General features: G+C 47.8%; 1 protein-coding gene across 1 annotated transcript in view; it reads right to left on the minus strand.

Annotated features, from left to right (window-relative positions):
• DSCAM (Down syndrome cell adhesion molecule) overlaps nt 1-19,124 on the minus strand; it is a 476,284-nt gene that overhangs the window by 90,130 nt on the left and 367,030 nt on the right. Inside the window, exon 16 of the mRNA XM_006754318.2 lies at nt 13,224-13,294. Coding sequence (XP_006754381.2) covers nt 13,224-13,294 — 71 coding nt within the window. The remainder of the gene's footprint in view (nt 1-13,223; nt 13,295-19,124) is intronic.

Raw genomic sequence — 19,124 nt, forward strand, 5'->3', positions numbered from 1 at the left:
CTTCTATCATTGACAGTCCCTCTAGGTTGTGGGCTGCTTGCCTGTGTTCCTGAGAAGCATCTACGGTACCAGTCTATAGAGTGTGTTTTCTTTAGTGAATTACCGGTATGTTTACCGGTAATAAACTTGCACTGTTTTATGTATATGTTTGATTACATACAGCCTTGTGACAGTTTTCCTGCATGTCATAAGCATCTGAATATAAATTAAAATGTTAAAATCAAATCTGCTATTGTTTTACCTTTTATTTGGTGTGTGGAAGGTGTGCGGAAGAGGGGGTAGTCTTATACGGCGAGTATATAACAAACTCTGTATTTTGAGTGGAAATGTTAGGGGGTCGTCTTATACGCCCAGTCGTCTTATACGCCGGCAAATACGGTAGCTTAAATATGATAGACAGCACAGGTGGTTTAGTTCTGCTTGGTTCCAATATTTTGTTAAAAATAAATAAATCTTGCCCGCCCAGCGTGGCTCAGTGGTTGAGTGTCCATTTGTGAACCAGGAGGTCCCAGTTCAATTCCCAGTCAGGGCACACGTCCGGGTTGTGGGCTCCATCCCTGTAGGGGGCATGCAGGAGGCAGCCGATCAATGATTCTCTCTCATCATTGATGTTTCTCTCTCTCTCCCCCTTTCTCTCTGAAATAAAAAAAAACCATTTAAAAATAAATAAATAAATAAATCTTTACATTCTTCTTAGAACTAAATTTTGATCCTGCTAGTCCTAGAATGCCATGCAGTTTTTGTTTTGTTGGGGTTTTTTTTGTATTTTTTTTGCTTGTTAGATTCTTCTGAGCCAATTTATTTGGACCCTGTCATCCATGTATTTTTCTTTCTAAAAACAAGGATTCCAGAGCGTTTGTTCACATGCCCAGCCAGCTGGTAGGGAATGCATGTTTTCAGTAAGGATCATTCCAGATGGACCTACAGATTCACAGCAAATCTCACCTCTTCCTGCGCATTAAAGGGAGACTTTGGAAAGTACATGAGTGGAAAATAATAAACCGAAACCCTTCACTCTGCAGCCGGGAGTCAGCGGTCCGAGCCCCTCCAAGCGGGAGCCTGCTGGTCTCCCCAGACCGCGGGGGAACCCAGGGTCCTGTGTCGGCCCTCGCTCAGGGCCCCTGGGTGGACTGCAGTGCCAAGAGCAGGCCCTGCCCACGCACTGCCATGTTCCACACATAAGAATTCAGTGTCGTTCCCTATTGACTGCTCCTCTTCCTTCCATTTACCTTTGGGTCCAGGAACGATCCCAATTTCTTCCTTTTTGTCTCAGAATCTGCCACATGTGGCCCTCTGGGTCCCCTTCCCAGCCTGGCCTTTTTTTCCTCCTGCCTGCTCTCTCCAAAGCAGTGGTTCTCAACCTTCTGGCCCTTTAAATACAGTTCCTCATGTTGTGACCCAACCATAAAATTATTTTCGTTGCTACTTCAGAACTGTAATGTTGCTGCTGTTATGAATCGTCATGTAAATATCTGATATGCAGGATGGTCTTAGGCGACCCCTGTGAAAGGGTCGTTCGACCTCCAAAGGGGTCGCGACCCACAGGTTGAGAACCGCTGCTCTAAAGCCTTCTTCCACCCTTCCCATTGCCCTTTCTCCAGCCTCCTCACCCCTCCCGCTTCCTTTGACAAAAGGTCTCTTCCCATCTCCATGACAACAGTAGCACCTGTGTCTTGGGCATCCATCCCCATCAGCCTGCAGCTGCCCAGGCAGATTCTCTGCTCCTAGGAGAGCTGGTGCCAGCAGGGATGTGCAGATGCGCAGGGCACCCTCTCTCGATTGTGAGTGATTAGAACAGGCATGGCTTCTTTGGAGAGCGGCAGCCAGGCCTGCTTCTGCCTCCCCCTCCCCCGCCCACCGCAGGGACTGCACTCTGCAGGAAGCCAGGGCACTGCCTGGGAGCACAGCCTCTGCTGCAGAATTCCGCAGTCCACCAGCACGCATCGCTCCTGCAGCCTGAGTGATTCCGCTGCAAAATGAATGGAAAATTCCCCTCGGATTCCTCCAAACTCAAGTGCAACGGACCCTGTCCCAGTTCCCTTTGATTACAGGTGGGGGCTGCCTTTGCATCCCCCCAAGCCTTCCCTGCTCCTCAGTGTACACAGGCAGGAACCAGGCTTGGTCTGCATGAGGCATCTTGTGTGTGTGTGTGGGGGGGGGGGGGGAAGGTAGGGGGGGGCACTGTGGTGAGTCTGTGATTCAAGTACAACATGGCACTTGCGGAGGTGGAGGTTTATATAGCACATTAGCAAAGGGATATGGGAGAGGTGACTTTTCCAAACAGGGGCAGAGGGTCCCCAGAGAAGGGGGCACATCACCTGAGCCTGAAGGAAGACCAGCCATTGTGAGGACAGGGCGACAAAAGCCAGCAGCATCTCCACTGCCCCCAGGAGCCAGAGGTGACCCAGGGGTGGAGAAGAACGCGCAGGGTGACCCTGCGGGGAGGGACTGGGTGCTTGGCAGGCGGGAGTGTAGACGGAGCTCAGGAAACACTCGGGCCCACCTGACCTTTGGGATCAGAAGCACATGTGGGGTCAGGGGCTGGTGACCTGCATTTTGACAAGCCCAACAGGGGATCCTGGCGCATGCTGGGGTCTGAGCACCTTGCTGTCACTGGGGAGTCATTGAAAGGCTGAGAATTGGCCTCACTTGGGATGGACGATTTAGCTAAAAAGCAATGACTCTGCATTCCCTGATTTTTCAGGTCACCGGTAACCCAATTACCTGGTCGCTCTCTGCAGAACAACAGGGAATGGATGCAAATGAGACTTGAGCCCTTCACAGCCCTGCAAGTCCCCCAGCAGTGAGGGGACTCGCGGCACATGGGGCTTTGCTGCAGAGGGGACAGGTGCCCTGCTGGACGGAGCAGAGCTGTGGCCCCACCAAGGACTCAGCACAGCCTCGCTACGTGAATGGACCCCAGCTTTGGAGGGAGTGATGCCAGAGAGAGAAGTCTCACGTCATTGCCTCCACGTGTGTTTTCATTTCTGTCTCTTCTTAGAATTGCATTACACTACATACAACATTCACAACCTAGGTCTTATACAGTTCAGTATGGCCACGTGCCCCCGCCTCCCCCAACATTGCCATCCACCGAGGGCTAGAAAAGAATAAGGGAGGTCTGAAATAAAGAGTGGGCACGTGATCTGACGATGAGATGTGCTCAGAACAACGAAGATATTTCATTCAGGTTTGAGAAATGATGATGAGTGACAGGAGGCTTCAAGGACACACCATCTCCAGAGGCCAAGAACTTTGACTTGTCGCCAATAGTCACCAAAATCTAGTCAGACTTGGCAGCGCAGGAGGAGGTGGCAGCCAAGGGTGTGTGTGGGCCGGGGACACAAATGTCGAATGTTAGAAACAGGTTCTTGGAATGTTCTGCAAAACGGGATTCTATTTATTCAATTTTTAAACTGTAGTGTGGCTCCCATTTCATTCATTCACTCGTTTGCTCACTCACCCATTCACCAACACACATTTGTTGAGTAGCTACTCTTGCTGGGTCCCTCCTTTTGGTGAATGTTGCTGTCCTTTGCGTATCACACCATCTGGTAGCCACATAGAACATTTCCCTCCAGCCATAAGGGCTTATCCAGTGCCTGGCACCTGCCAGTGACCACACAGAGGAACTCAGGGCACGTATGCCAACCAGGGAGCATTAGAAAGTGGAGGACGCACCTGACCTGACACGTGTCCATGTGCAGGTGGAACCAGAGTCTGTACAGACCCCTGGGGGTGACACCATAGGTCCCCAAAATCACACTTTCCTCCTCAGGATTCTCACTTCCGTCACTTCTGAAAGTCGGTAGCAATATGCCTCCTGAATTATTCTGTTATTTACATAAAACAGGACTTAATTTTCGAGTTTAGATTGTGACCAGCAGGGAAAACAAGACTGATGGTATTCCTTCAAAAGGCAGCATTGTTCTCTTTCCTGTGTTTGTGTGATTACTGAAAGCACAAAGAACTTTTATTTTGTCTCAAAATTGACAGAGAATGTCCTAATGGAGGAACCCATCACAAGCATTGAAAAAAGGTAAAATCAATTTTCAAAGTTTCTAATACCAAGAGGAGTTTGGTCTTTAAATAAAGGACAGAAGGGCTCCTTGACATGGAGTGGGTTGATCACTTCTTAGTGCATTAGGGTAAGTGTATTGATATTAGTGACGTGGACCTGAGAGCAGATCCTGTCTTTCTGTTCTGCTCAATGTTAGCATCAATCGGAATGTGATGCAGGGAAAGTGAACAGGCACATGGGAAAAATGCGACCAGATCACCAACTGACATCACACACAAGAATAAACTCAACATGGATAAAAGACTTACATGTAAGCCACAAAATGATAAGAATACTAGAAGAAAACATAAGCAGTAAAACTTCAGACATCTCTTGTAGCAATATTTTTGCCAATGTATCTCCTAAGGCCGTGGTCGGCAAACTGCGGCTCGTGAGCCACACGCGGGTCTTTGGCCCCTTGAGTGTGGCTCTTCCAACAGCAATTGGGAAAATAAGCAATTGGGACTATATCCAACTACAAAGCTTCTTCACAGCAAAAGAAACCATCATCAAAATGAAAAGGGAACCCACTGTATGGGTGAACATATTTGCCGATTCATCTGATAAGGGGTTAATTTCCAAAATATATAAAGAACTCATACAACTCGACATCAGAAAGACAAAAAAATCCAATTAAAAAACGAGTAGAGGACCTGAAGAGGACATACAGATGGCCAAGAGACATGAAAACATGCTCACCGTCACTGATCATCAGAGAGGTGCAAATTAGAACCACAGTGAAGTATCACCTCACGCCTGTCAGAAGTGCTGCTATCAATAAGTCAACAAACGGCAAGTGTTGGAGAGGATGTGGAGAAAAGGGAACACTCATGCACTGCTGGTGGGAATGCAGGCTGGTACAGACTCTGTGGAAAACAGTATGGAGTTTCCTCAAGAAATTTAACATGGGACTACCTTTTGACTCAGTGATCGCCAGTGAATGTATCCCAAGAATCCTGAAACATCAATCAGAAGGAAGATATGCGCTCTTATGTTCACAGAGCATTAGTTACAGTACCCCAGATCTGAGAACAGCCCAAGTACCCATCAGCAGATGAGTGGATAGAAAAGCAGTGGTACATTTACACCATGAAATACTATGTGGCTGTAAAGAAGAAGGAACTCTTACCTTTTATGACAGCATAGAGGGACCTGGAGAGTATTATACTAAGTGAAGCAAACCAGTCAGAGAAAGACAAGGACCATATGACCTCACTTATATGTGGAATCTAATGAGCAAAGTAAACCGAGGAGCAAAACTGAACCAGAGGCACAGACACATGGAACAGACTGACAGTGTCAGGGGGGTGGGGTGGGGAGGCCTGGATAAAGAAGGTGGAAGGGTTAGCAAAGAACCTGCATGCATAGACATGGACACAGATAACAACGTGGTGAAGGCCAGGGAGGGGAGGGCAGGGGCTGGGTGGAGGAGGGCAAAGGCGAGGGAGGGTGGGAAATGGGGGACCTCTGTAATGGTGTTAATAACAAATTAAAAAAAAAACACAACAGAATGTGGAAATTGATGCAGAAAAGTCTCCCAGGGAAATTGGCTCATGTTGCTCTGGCCAGAGAGCCCCCTGCCCCAGGCCCTGAAGTACTCTGTCCAGCGTATTATTTTTTAATATATTTTTATTGATTTCAGAGAGGAAGGGAGAGGGAGAGAGATGGAAACATCAATGGTGAGAGAGAAGCATGATGGCTGCCTCCTGCACGTCCTCTATTGGGGATCGAGCTAACAACCCAAACATGTGCCCTGATCAGGAATTGAACCTTGACCTCCTGATTCATAGGTTGATGCTCAACCACTGAGCCACCATGTCCAGGCTCTGTCTAGCATTTTATTTTATTTATTTATTTTGTATGTGCTTTTTTTTCTGTCCAACATTTTAAATGATGAAGGTAACATCAGACTGTTTACCTTGCCTTGGGAGAGAAGTCTGCGACACAGCAGATGTCATTTGATGTCTATGGAATCCTTGTTTAGACATAGGTTTTCTTTTACTTTTCATTCTAGATCTGCGCTCCAGGTACTAACTAATCTACCTCATGTGATTTCTCTGATAAAATGAGAAAAGTCACCAGCAAGCTGGCTCCATGACAGCTCAGAAAATTAAGCACATTAAATAGTGTGCGTTCATCCGCTCACGCCACGGATTCCATTCCATTCATGTACAGTCATGTGCTGCTTAATGACAGGGCATGTTCTGAAAAACGTGTCCTTAAGTGATTTTGTTGTTGTGTGAACATCACAGGACACACTGACACAAACCTCGGGGACACAGCCCGCTGTGCACCTGGCCGTGTGGTTTACCACCTCCGTTCGTGCGGTTCGTCATGGACAGAGATGTCCTGATGCCATATTCACTTTAATTTGACCTTCAGGTTTGTTCTCTGTGAAAAGTGGAGTCGGTCTTTTATGAGAACCAGTAAAACTATACCGGAGGCAGTCTTCTGAATGTTTTTCTTGAAATTACTACTTATTTATCTGTTACTAGGTTATTTAAAATAAAAATCTTATTCATCAGGAAAATTTCACAATATTTGCATTCACGGGGACATCTTTGCTATCAGAAAGGACCCTGCTGTCCAGAGCCATCAAAGGGTCGAGCATCCAGAGTGGGGATCAAATCTGGGCTGTTATTCGAGGACCGACCTACAGACTCTGACTGCTCTCCTGTCCTCCGTTCTCATGGTTCTCAAGCCCGTGCTATGAGCTGAGCAGGAAGAGGACATGCCGCTGAGATGTGCTGTTATCTATCTGTCTGTGACATAAGGGCAAGGGCACTCGGATTGGCACTGGTGAAAAGGGTTCAAGTCTCAGCAATGACAAAGCAACGTGCTCAAGGTCATTTTTATTGATGTAGAGACCAGAAGATGCCTAATTGTCTTGAAGTCCAATCCTCAGTCACCTTCACACTATGTCACAGTATCCTTATTATATACAATTTACTTGCTGCAGATGCATTTAATTTATGCTAATCCTACTTTGTGCATAATGTAATGGCATATTGTCCAGTTACATTTGTACGTATACTCCTCATTTTTCACTGTAAACATAACAGGGTCATACACATCTATGACACTAAGTTTTCATTGCTAAAATTACTTATCGTATGCTTACTAGAAGATTAAGTAATTTTTAGTATTATCCTGACCATAAGCAATTTTTATCCTAGTAGCCTAACTTTAGAACTTAATCCACTTGTAAAATCTGATGTTGATGCACTAAATCAAGAAAGACCTAGGGCTGCTCATCAATAAAAGTCCAGAGTGTGCCCAGCCAGCATGGCTCTGTGGTTGAACGTTGACCTACGAATCAGGAGGTCATGGTTCAATTCCTGGTCAGGGCACATGCCCAGGTTGTGGGCTCCATCCCCAGTGTGGGGGCGTGCAGGAGGCAGCCAATCAATGATTCTCTCTCATCATTGATGTTTCTATCTCTCTCTCCCCCTCTCCCTTCCTCTCTGAAATCAATATTAAAAGTATATTTTTTAAAAGTCCAGAGTGCTCTTTTAGTTGTAGCCTCGGTTCCTATTCAGTAATTTTACTTGCATTTCGATGCTCAACCACTGAGCCACACTGGCTGGGCTCTTACTTGCATTTCTGATAAAAGTTCTCTAAGTAAAAGAAAACAAGACCATCCTTGCTTCCCAGCTCCTCGTAACCTGCTAGTTTGTAACCTAACCATCTAAAGAGAATGGTGGAAGTGCCCGCCCTCTGATGTCCTACACGGTGCCGGGTTTACCCAGGCTCAATGCAAAGCTTTCAGAAGAAACCATCTGAAAGGATTGCCAACTGGGGAATGTACATGGCCTTGGTCCTAGTCTTTAGTCCAAGTTCAATTTATGTCCTGTCAGGGTCCATTAGCTGGAGAGGGAGAGCTTTCTACTGGGACTGAATGGAGACATGTTTCCTATGCTGAGTCCCAGCCAAGGTCTCCTCCCAGCACGACCGGGTGCCAGACCTGGATCTCACACTCTTGGCAGAGGAACTGCTTTTGTGAAGGTGGGCAGCATCTTCTCACTGCACTCGGAGGCAGGGAACCAGGAGAACTGCCTGCTGGGGGTGGGAGGCCAGCCAGGAGCCGTACACGGGCCGGCTGTTGGCTCTGCTCTGGGAAGATAACTGGGGTTCTTGGAGAAGACCAATCACAGGGCTAAATCTAGAGGGCTAATTCAATGGACAGATGGAGAGGGATGCAGACTCCACTCCAAATGATGCAAATAAGCAATGAGTGGCTTTATGAACGGTCTCTGTATAGTTTATATACCAACAAAAAGTAAATGCATATATAGTCAGGTAAGGCTCTAAGGAGTCCAGAAGTTACCAAAGGAAAAACTACCCTTCTTGATATAAATTATTTAACACAATGTGAACACTGGGAGTGATTCCTCTATTTATTAATAAAACTAACTGCTTCTACTGAGGATATGTGAACAAACAAAACATTCCCTCTGTCTTCACAATGCTTGTAGTCTAGTCATCTGTAAGAAGTCAAGAGAGAATGATCTTACTCTATATGGATGATCCAAAGATTTTGAAATTTTTGTTTTTTATAGTCTCTTGTTACAGGGGAAAGACTCGTTAAAATAAAGAGAGTGACAGTCCCTTAAATACTTGTAGGCCATCAGGCTTTTTGATAAAGATGTCATAAATCCAACCCTAGCATCAACTATTTGCTCATAAAAGAAAAGCAAACATTTGTAATGTTTCATAACCTAAGGATTAAAGTGAGGGTGGAAAATTTAAGCAAAATTAATTCCACTGATATAGAAACATAGGGTGTTGACTTATTCAAGTTACTCTACTTATAATTTGATAAGAAAATGACAGTAGGTAAAAATGTATATTTTCCCCGTGTTCTCTAACTCTAATGGGGCTAGGGAGAATTTATAACACGAGGATGGAAGGAATCAGAAAAGGCACTGGTACCTGTTGAACCCTGCGTGAGTCACCACCTTGGCCCTGCGCAGACACCCATGTATGAGTTGCTCAGAAGCCATAGGCAGTGGGACAGCTGGGTGGGGTCCTCACTGTGATAGCCCTCCGATCTTAGGCAAGTCCTTCCAGCTTCAGGAACCCCCCTCCTGAAACGGGGTCCTCCCAGTGCTCAGACCTAATGACAGGATCATGCAAGAGATGGGTGTGGCGCTTGGCAGAGAGCGGGTGCTCAGGAAGACGCCTTGCCCAGGACTCCCAGGATGCCCCCGGGCCAGCAGGTGCTCCTTTCCCAACATGCGTGCCATTTCCTGGAGGCAGAGGGGGTTCAATGTGGGAGTCGAGTGGAGCCCGCAGCTTATTAAATCATTACAACGAAGGTCACTGGCTTTACATGGCAGACTTAGCCCTTTCCCACTGTAAGAGTCATCTTGGCAGCATTTAATAGACTGTAATGAAGCCTCAGTTAGTTAAAATTATTGGGGATTGTGGAGATATGGTGTTCTCATCGAAAGTATTCTTCAGATTGCTGATATTTAATTACTTCCCCAAATACTCAATATTCATACTTTCTGGAAGGCATGTGTCTCTTCTGTAACATGGCTTCCCCTAAATAAAATCTCGGCCAGAGGGTATGGCGCTGAGGCTCAAGAAACTGGTAAAGTTGTCAGGATGTTTATCCTGAGTCCGCAGCCTCACCATTGTTTTCAGCACCGCAGTATTTAAGCAGCTGAAAATTTCATTCTTTGCGGACAGCCCGTGGCTCTAAAAAAATTCCTCATTCAAAACAAAACGTTCTCATCAATAGGAAAAATATCTCTGCCCGACGTCTCTCTGGAGAAATGTTTGCAATCAAAGATGAATGAGATGCTCCCTGCCTCTAAGGAGCCCAGGGTACAGCAGAGAGATGCAACCGAACGGATGCAGAGACCATGTGACTGTAACAGCAGGGAGTCATCTCCAAGAGTAACGGGTGACACAGAGGATCAGATGACTAATTCCACCGTGGAGATGTACACGTGGGCACAGAGAGAGGCACACCAGACCAGCGGGCTGAGGAAGGGCGACTGGACAGGAGAGGGGAGAAGGTCATGAAGAGTGTGCGATGGCAGAGGAGAAGGAGAGAGGAGGACAGCTGGGGGGAGCTACATGGTCCCCCAAAACTGGGGAAAGGACCAAGTGACAAACCTGAAACAGGTGTTGCAGCCGGACTTTGACCAGCCTAGAGCCTCTTTTGGGTTTTGGTCTCTATTCAGTAGGCCCTGAGCCCCTGTGCCAGAGTTGATAATGTCAAAATTTGAAATTTTTCTTTGACAAAAGAAATCCTACTAAAGAGGGAATATGCTAATTGACCCTCATGCCATCGCAAAGATGGTGGTGCCTACAGCCAATAAGGAGGGAATATGTTAATTGACTGCCCCACCCTCAAAAATGGTGGCACCCACAGCCAATAAGGAGGGAATGTGCTAATTGACTATCCCACCCTCAACGATGGTGGTGCCCACAGCCATAAGATGGCAGCGTCCAGTCCCCTCATCCCTGCTGGGGCGGCAGGCACGTGGAAAGGCTGGGCCTGCCAGGTCCAGCTGCTCTGCGCACCTGCCTCCAGAGTCCCCCAGTCCCCTCAGCCCCCCAGCTGCCCAGGGCCAGCCCGAGGCACAGGCAAATCTTGGATGGTGGCTGCACAGGGCCACCCAAGGCTCAGGTAACCAGGGCCGGCTGAGGCTTACACTGCCGGCAGTGGCAGCAGCAGAGGTGTGATGGGGCATTGCCTTCCCCTGATCTCTGGGTTGCCTCCTGCCCCTGAGGGCTCCCAGACTGTGAGAGATGGCAGGCAGGGCTGAGGGACCACCCCCCTCTCCAGTGCATGAATTTTCATGCACTGGGCCTCTAGTAACCAATAAAAAGGGAAAGCTGTTCATTTTGTTCAACAGAAGGTGTGTGTTACAGAAGTGTTGCTGGTACAATAACAGTTAAATTGAACATCTGTCTCCTGAGTTATAGAAAGGCCACTGCCCTGGCCGTTAAGAGGTTTAGCAACTAAAGGAGCAATTTCCCACCCAAACCCCAGGGCTCTTCTCCCCTCTATCACGCATCTCTCCTTGGAGTACATCATTTACTTCCCATCAGTGGCCCTGTGACCCTGAATGAATGAGTTCCCACCACAGATGTCTTACATACAATCCCCGTGTTTGCATCCCAACTGCCTGAGGTGGGCTCCCTCCTGGGCGAACATTAACTTCTCCTTTCTTTCTGTCCTTCCTCCTCCTCCTTTCCTGCCACCTCCTGACACGAACTGTAAATCTGGAACTTTTCACATGAAGGAAAGGCATACTTTATGCACCGTGTCATATCCCACTTTGCATCTGTTTTAGATGATGGATGAGCGCACACAATTTGGTTGAGTGAGACACTTTCCTTACATAATTGGGCCAACGAATGGGCAGCCCTTACCTCATTCAGTGTGAGGTCAGCCACATGCCCGTCTGCGTGCGGACAGGCCGGTCAACAACCCCCGCTATGGGGACAGGTCACTGTTCTGTGCACAGCATCCTACAACCAGTTCACGGTCTCATGGAAACAAGGCTTCCCCTGACTAGCCCACGCCGTGCTCATCCTTTTGGCATTCAGAGGAAATTGAATTGTAATTACTGACTTTGCTGCTGCATTTGATGGAGATGAAAGAAGGTAAAGCCTTTTAAAGCCTGAAGAGTTCCCATGCTTGGTTACCAGGGCTCTGTGGGAAGACCCCTCTCTCAAGCAGGACCCCACAAGCTTTAGGGGCCACAGTAATCGCTGGCCCTTTTCAGGGGTGCACATATGCAAGGGAACGAGGGGGGCCAGGGGGTGAAACTTCACAGCCTTTCATCCAGCCAGAGTGAGTCAGCGTTGCGTTTGTAGAGTGGCTGGGATGCGTGAGGGGTTCGGGCTTGCTGAGTGCCTTTCATGACATATGTGTGATGCCCACAGCTGGCGGATGTGCTCACAAAGATGAATGACACCCTTCCCCCACCGCGGCCGCACTGTCTGAGCAGCTGAACCATCGTGGCCCGCAGCCCACTGGCATCCCGACTCACTGACACAAAGGGTCCTGCTGCAGGGACTCGTGTTAACAACAAAGGGGTACCCACCCCTGCAATGAAAATCCCCTTTTAGACAGACGTTGTCCACTGAGTGGAAGAGCTCATGTTCCAAGGAAAAAACAAGGACGGGCTTAGTTTTTATGGTTACAGGAGGGGTGCGCCTAGAAGACCTCACTCGGCCCCCTCCCCTTCCCTGAGTGTGAAGACAGAAAAAAGGGGGAGGCAAGAGGCAGGGAGAAAACCCAAGCAATGAGAGAAACCCGGAACTGGATTCGTGAGCGTGACTTCACAGAAGTTTTGACCCAGCAAGAGCACCCCAGATAAAGTGGGGTTTGGCCCAAGGTGGTTGTCTCTAAGAGCACATTACGGGGTGACTATTTCTCAAGACAGTTTCACCCACCAGGTGAGTGACACCAGGTGAGGTCCCTGGGGAGTGGCGCTAGTCTCTGACGAGCTGGCACCAGAATAAGACTCTACTGCTTGCTTTATTGGGAGCTTTGCTATGGAACCCTGGGCGGGACAAAGCAGCTGTCTGCCTGCACTTGGCTCAGGCTTCCTTCCTCTTCCAGCAATGGCCAACGTCCCCTGCTGGCCAGCAGCAGTCTGCACCTGCCGGCTGCATCTGGGGGACCACTGCATGGGATGCAGTCTGCTGGATGGTGCATTCGCTGGTGAGGAAATGGTGTTGTTGGTGGTGGGGGGGTAGGGGGCTGGGGGGTGTGCTCAAGGACACAGCTAGCAGGTGGAACAGGGAGGACTTCTCTCCTTCCTGCCAGCTCAGTGGGCTCGCCACACACCGTGATTTGCCACTTAGGAAAAGCAATTAGAAACCGTCTCCCCTAGGGGGCAATCAGAGACGCATTCAGGCAGTCTTTCCACGATTTGTCTGGAGACCAGCACTTAGGACTCAATCAGGATTCAAAGAATAAAAATAAGACACAGCCACGTCACTCTCTGTGGATGTAGAATTTGCTGTAAAAGCATTAGAAATGTGGACACCGATCCTGGATTTTAAGAAAAGGGCTCTTAACCTAATTTGGCAGAACTGAATGTTAGTGTCTCGGCATCGTAACAGGTAACGAGAGAGAGATGCTCGCCTCCGTGGAAATGGTGCCGGGAAAGCAAGAGTCTGCGTGGTTTACCTTCCAGGTGACCCTGATGCTCTGAGACGAGATGGGCTCCAGGTGGACTTCCTGAGGTGGGCCATCAGGAGCTGAAAGACCAAAACCCACAGGCCGTTAGAAGCGGGTTCCACATGGACCAACACCTACACAGCAGGGCACAGGCCCAAGACAGGCCGCTCAGCACCAAGGCGCATGTTGGGGGCACGCCGATCTGGCAGGGTCACTGCACTGAGTACCCCGGGGCTCTCCCGCTCCCGGGAAAAGTGACTCTCCAGGGCTGCCCTCACCTCCTTCTTCTCCATGCCTCGGCAACTTGATTAGTAAACTCAAGTGTGAGCAAGTTAACGGGTAAAACAAGACATTCCTTTTATAAAACTCTGCCTGTGGTGCTGTTGAGTGAAGACCCTTCTCTCTTCCTTGGAAGTCTCTGTTAGTGACATGGCTTTGGGGCCGACCAGCTGGAAGGGAGAAGGGGGCTTGGGGTGGTGGGAGAGAGGGAGAAAGGGAGAGAGGGAGAGAGGAAGAGAGGGGGAGAGGGAGAAAGGGAGAGAGGGGGGGGAGAGGGAGAGAGAGAGGAAGTAAGTCAGTCAGGATCCTTCTGCCTGAGTCATGTATTTGCTTTAGTTCTTCGTACTTTCCAATTACAAATTCTTGTTAACTAGGGGCCATGGCCACAGATGGCAGAAGCAAACTTAAAAAGCAAAAGTGTGCAACTCACACCAACCTATTTCTAATGGCCGTTGGATTCCAATTACATCCAGTTACAGTCAATTAGCATGTATTGGAAATGTACTGTGTGCTAAGTATATTGTGTAGAACTAAGGGATGTAGAGCATTCTTGTCCTCCTGAGTTTGTGATCTAACCAGGACAGATGAGATGACAGGACTATGGCCAAGTGTCATCTGAGAAGTAGAAGCAAACAGTGACCCAGGAGTCAGCAGGGAGAGACCCCTTTGAATGGAAAGGTGTTGTTGGGTTGATTTCTGTGGACATGGCGCCCTTTGCGGAAGGGTGAGGAGCATCGGGGGCTAAAAAAGCAGAAGTAGTGAATGTGAGCTCATTGTGAAGAATTTGAAAGTGAAAGGAAGGGTAGAGATGAAGGTCAGATGGGAGACTGGCAAGGTCAAGGGAAATGTTTCCCTTTTTTTCAGAGAAAGGAGTTTTGAGCAATAACAGGAGGCACAGATGCTTCTCGTCTTACCAAGGGGTTATGTCCTAATGAACCCACTCAAAGTTGAAAACATCGTAAATGAAAATGAGTTGAATACCACACTGTAGTCCAGTGTTGGGCAAACTCATTAGTCAACAGAGCCAAATATCAACAGTACAACGATTGAAATTTCTTTTGAGAGCCACATTTTTTAAACTTAAACTATATAGGTAGGTCCATTGTTATTAACTTAATTAGGGTCCTCCTAAGGCTTAGGAAGAGCCACACTCAAGGGGCCAAAGAGCCGCATGTGGCTCGTGAGCCGCAGTTTGCCGACCACGGCTGTAGTCTATGGTTGTTCACCTTTGTGATTGTGTGGCTGGGAGCTGTGGCTCCCTGCACCTGCCCAGCCTCGCCAAAGCATCATACAGCATATTGCTAGCCCAGGAAGAGGTCAAAATTCTCACTTGGAAGTATGGTTTCTACTGAATGCATATCGCTTTGGCACCATCATAAAGTCAAAAAATCAAAAGTCGGCCCAGCCAGTGTGTTCAGTGGTTGGGCACCAACCCATGAACCAGGAGGTCATGGTTGGATTCCTGGTCAAGTCACATGCCCAGGTTGCAGGTTCAATCCCCAGTGTGGGGTGCACAAGAGGCAGCTGATCAATGATTCTCTCATCATGGACGTGTCTTTCTCTCTCTCCCTCTCCTTTCCTCACTCTGAAATCAACAAAAACATATTTAAAAAATCATAAGTGGAACCATCACAAGTCAGAGGCTGTCTGTGGTTGCTAAGTTGGTGGGCATTTCAATCTTTCTCCCTGAGTTCAAATTAGGACATTACCACTTAGTATATGTGGGTGTTTTTGTTTGTTTGTTTTGTTTTGCTTTGCTTTTGCAGGCAGGCTACATAACTTCTCTGTACCTCAGTACCCTTTTCTATATGATGGGACAATAAAATTTCTATCATAATGTTATGTAAACAACCTAAGACAGAGGTTGGAGCTGTGGCCAATATAATTAGAAAGAGATTATTTTGGCACTGCATTTTCCATTCTAAGTTTCTAAAATATCATAAGAAAAACTTTATATTAAAAAATTAGTCTGCTTTCAGAATTTTAGTTTTTCCTTACAGTTCCTGAGCTATAATTTTTTCATGGGCCCTCATCTCATTGCAAAGAAATAATTTCTGTAAAATGACAGTCTAAGCAGATTGAATTTCTAACGCTGAAAGTGTTGAAGATCAGCAATTAGGTATCCATTTATTTAACTAAATTGGAAAGTTGTATTGACCTTGACATTTAAGAATTTATATACATGTTTTTGAAGGGACACTGTAATATATATAGCATAGTTTCTTCTTTTTTAAAACAAAGCAAAACAGAATAGTTAGCTCTTCCCCGAGGGAGGAAGAAGGCTGGAAATAAGAATTAACAATGAATGTGATTTTCCAAAATAAACAATCTGCATTTGTACAGAAGCCCAAACTGTTCAATCAGTAAAACAGTCATAGATGAAGACAAAACATACAGGTCCTAATGTTTTTACCGGGCAAGGCAACATTCACTAATTCTGTTTGGCTGGAACTCAGTGATGGCAGACTCTGGGGCACTGCCAGACCCACAGGTCTCCACTCTTGCTTCCTCTTGGGTCACCCAGGCTGCCTCCGCCCCCTCCCTGCTGAGCCTGCTCCCGGGGTTCCTGCTTCCCTGACTGCTCTCTGTGGCCCTCAGTGGACTGTCCTCTCCCCCTTCCAACCAGTGACACCAAGACTCAGCCTCAGTGCTCCCCTCTGCCCTCAAAATAGTCTCTCCTGGCTTCACCCGGAACCTTGGTGATAAACCAATCATTCCACTGGCTCAGGGGTCCTCAAACTATGGCCCGTGGGCCACATGCAAATACAAACATTGTATTTGTTCCCGTTTTGTTTTTTTACTTCAAAATAAGATATGTGCAGTGTGCATAGGCATTTGTTCATAGTTTTGTTTTTTTTTAAACTATAGTCGGGCCCTCCAACGGTCTGAGGGACAGCGAACTGGCCCCCTGTTTAAAAAGTTTGAAGACCCCTGCACTGGCTGAACGACCCCAGTGGGAATCACCCCCGATGCCCATCTCTGGTTTCCTTATTGGGGAATCAATTGATTGAGGTTCTGCTACATGCAAGGCCCTAAACTAAGCAAGGGCTGGTATGCAAACATGGATAAAAAAATGAATTGAGGGACAACTGCAGGCCCACAACCACGTGCTGCTCTCTGCTAGGGTAGTACAGTCCAGGGGGATGCTCTCTGCTTGGGAAAGGAGGCCAAGACTGTTCAGTAAAAATCAAAATAAAACCAAGAAGAGTTGACACCTGGAAGAGGAAAGGATAACTTCATTTAAATAATGATTTATCAAATAAATTGCTAAGTTATTTACACTATTATTCATTGAGCAGCTATTATATGGTTCTAAGTGTCTGGGATATAGCAGTGAAAAAAACAAGCAACTATTCCTACCTTTGTGAGAGGGAAGAAATAGATCATAAACCAAATAAATCAATACATTGTACAGTGTGTTTGATGGTAATAGATGCTACTTTTAAAAAGCAAAGTGTTAACAGAGGGAGGGGATCAAGCCCAAGAGTGGACTATGGGTTGAACTTTGAATGGGAAAGAGAGTCAGGGTAGGACTCATTGAAAAGATGTTATTTGAGAAAAGACTTGAAGGAGGTATGGAAGGAGGGGGAAGAGCACTCCAGAACAATCCCAGAATATTCCAGAATATACCAGAATATTCCAGGAGAGCTGGCGGGAGTACACTCGGCATGCATGAGGAACATGGAGGAGGTCAGTGATTTAATTTCCAGTGGAAGCTGGGGAAACAACAGTGGAAGCAGACTGCTGAAGGCTGGGGTCGGGGTGCCCCTGGTTCTCAGTGGGTGGACCCTGTGCATCGGACTCTCTCCTAGAAGAGCAGTGATGCCACCCTGGACTAATGTGCACCAATACTCGTATGTTTATTGTAACACATCTTACCCCTTAAGTAAGGCATCTTACTCCTTAAGCCCCCATCATATCCTCTCAGTACACAGGAAACCCTTCTTTTAGACCTGCTGCTGCTCTGAAATGTGATGAAAAAGGATGCCAAGGCCATTCACTTAGTGCCGGATCCAATGCCAACCCAACGACTCCACACGGTGACCCCTCCATAATCCCGACCTTCCATTCTCCGAGGCATCTGAAAATTCAGTGTGTTTTTTAGGCGCTCCCGCCTAATTGGACGTCCACGTTCTAAGGTCAGACTCATAATGAAAACAGTGAAGGGATCAGCCACCTCAAACTCAGCCACGGCACTCAGTGGCAGGTGGCCAGGGCACAGCCGCTAATGGGCGAGTTGGTCTGGGTGAGGGTCAGCTATGGATGTGACAGCCGATCTGCGCCAAAGAAACAGGGCATGCGCATCCGTGCACTTCTGCTCCATTAGGAGCTGACCTCATTATCACTTGGCAGAGTCTCCACTTTAGCTTCAGCTTCTCCCCTTCGGGGGGCTCAGCACTGCAGAGGGGAGTCGGGAGGAGTATGCTGGACAGGGTGACCTCTGCCCCCTGGCTGTGCCCCAAGGTCAAGTGCAGTAGAGCACTGATCCTGCATTTGTCTACTTTCCCATGAAAACACTCAGTGTTGTGGCATCGGAACAGGGCTATTTCCAGCGGGACGCAGCAATGCCATGTGCAGGGCGTGATTCTCTCTGCACTGGGCTTTGCAATGGATGCTACGGCAGGAACCTGGGACCTGAATGCCCACATGGCAAGGCCAACATTAGGGATCTGCACGCCTTTTCTGTGTGGGGAAGACGGTGAGTATTTAGGCTTTGCAAGCCCCATGTGGTCTCATATTGTTCTTCGTCCTCTTCTTTTTAAAATGCAAAAGCTGTGTAGCTGGTTTGGCTCAGTGGATAGAGCATCGGCCTGTGGACTGAAGGGTCTTGGGTTCGATTCTGATTAAGGGCACATGCCTGGGTTGTGGGCCCGATCCCCAGTGGGGGGCATGTAGGAGGCAGCCGATCAATGACTCTCTCTCGTTATTGATGTTTTTATCTCTCTCTCCCTGTCTCTTCCTCTCTGAAATCAATACAAATAAAAATATAAAGTGCAAAGGTGATTCTTAGCTTGAGAATTGTAAATGGACTTTGGTGCGTGGGCTCTAGTCTGTGACCCCTTAAATGAAAGGGGAGGGCTGATGGTTAATTGGGGTGCAGGGCCTGCCTAAGGGGGGGCCACTCTGTCCTCAGCTGCAGCTGATTCTCACTAAACAGGCACCAAAGAGAAGTTCAACATGTAAATTTCGACCTGAAGTCTCCAGATTTTAAAAACTGGCAACTAGTTGTAAAGACCTGCACAGCAACAGGCAGAAGCCACCCAAATACCTGCAGGCTGCCGCTGTGCGAGCTGCGGGGACAGGGTCCCTGGGACACGCTCCCCCGTCAGGACAGGTGGGTGTCTCAGCCGCAGGCCCGGATGCTTCTGGTGGCCCGGGTGGGAGCTCCAGTGAGCGGGCCTTCTTCTTTCTCACACCTTCCTCCTCTCCCCTTCAGCCTTACCCTTCTCCTTTCTCTACTTTCCTTTCTTTATGAGGTCCTTCATCATTTCAGTGTGGGTTTAATCCACCATATATTTTTGTCAACAGTCACACATACACACACACACACACACACACACGCACACACACACCATGGAGTCCAGTGTAGCTGCGAGTAGTAATATAGTAGGGGGTGAGGGGGGGGGCACA

This window comes from Myotis davidii, unplaced genomic scaffold (genome assembly GCF_000327345.1).
Source record: "Myotis davidii unplaced genomic scaffold, ASM32734v1 scaffold512, whole genome shotgun sequence".
Classification (NCBI taxonomy): Eukaryota; Metazoa; Chordata; class Mammalia; order Chiroptera; family Vespertilionidae; genus Myotis; species Myotis davidii.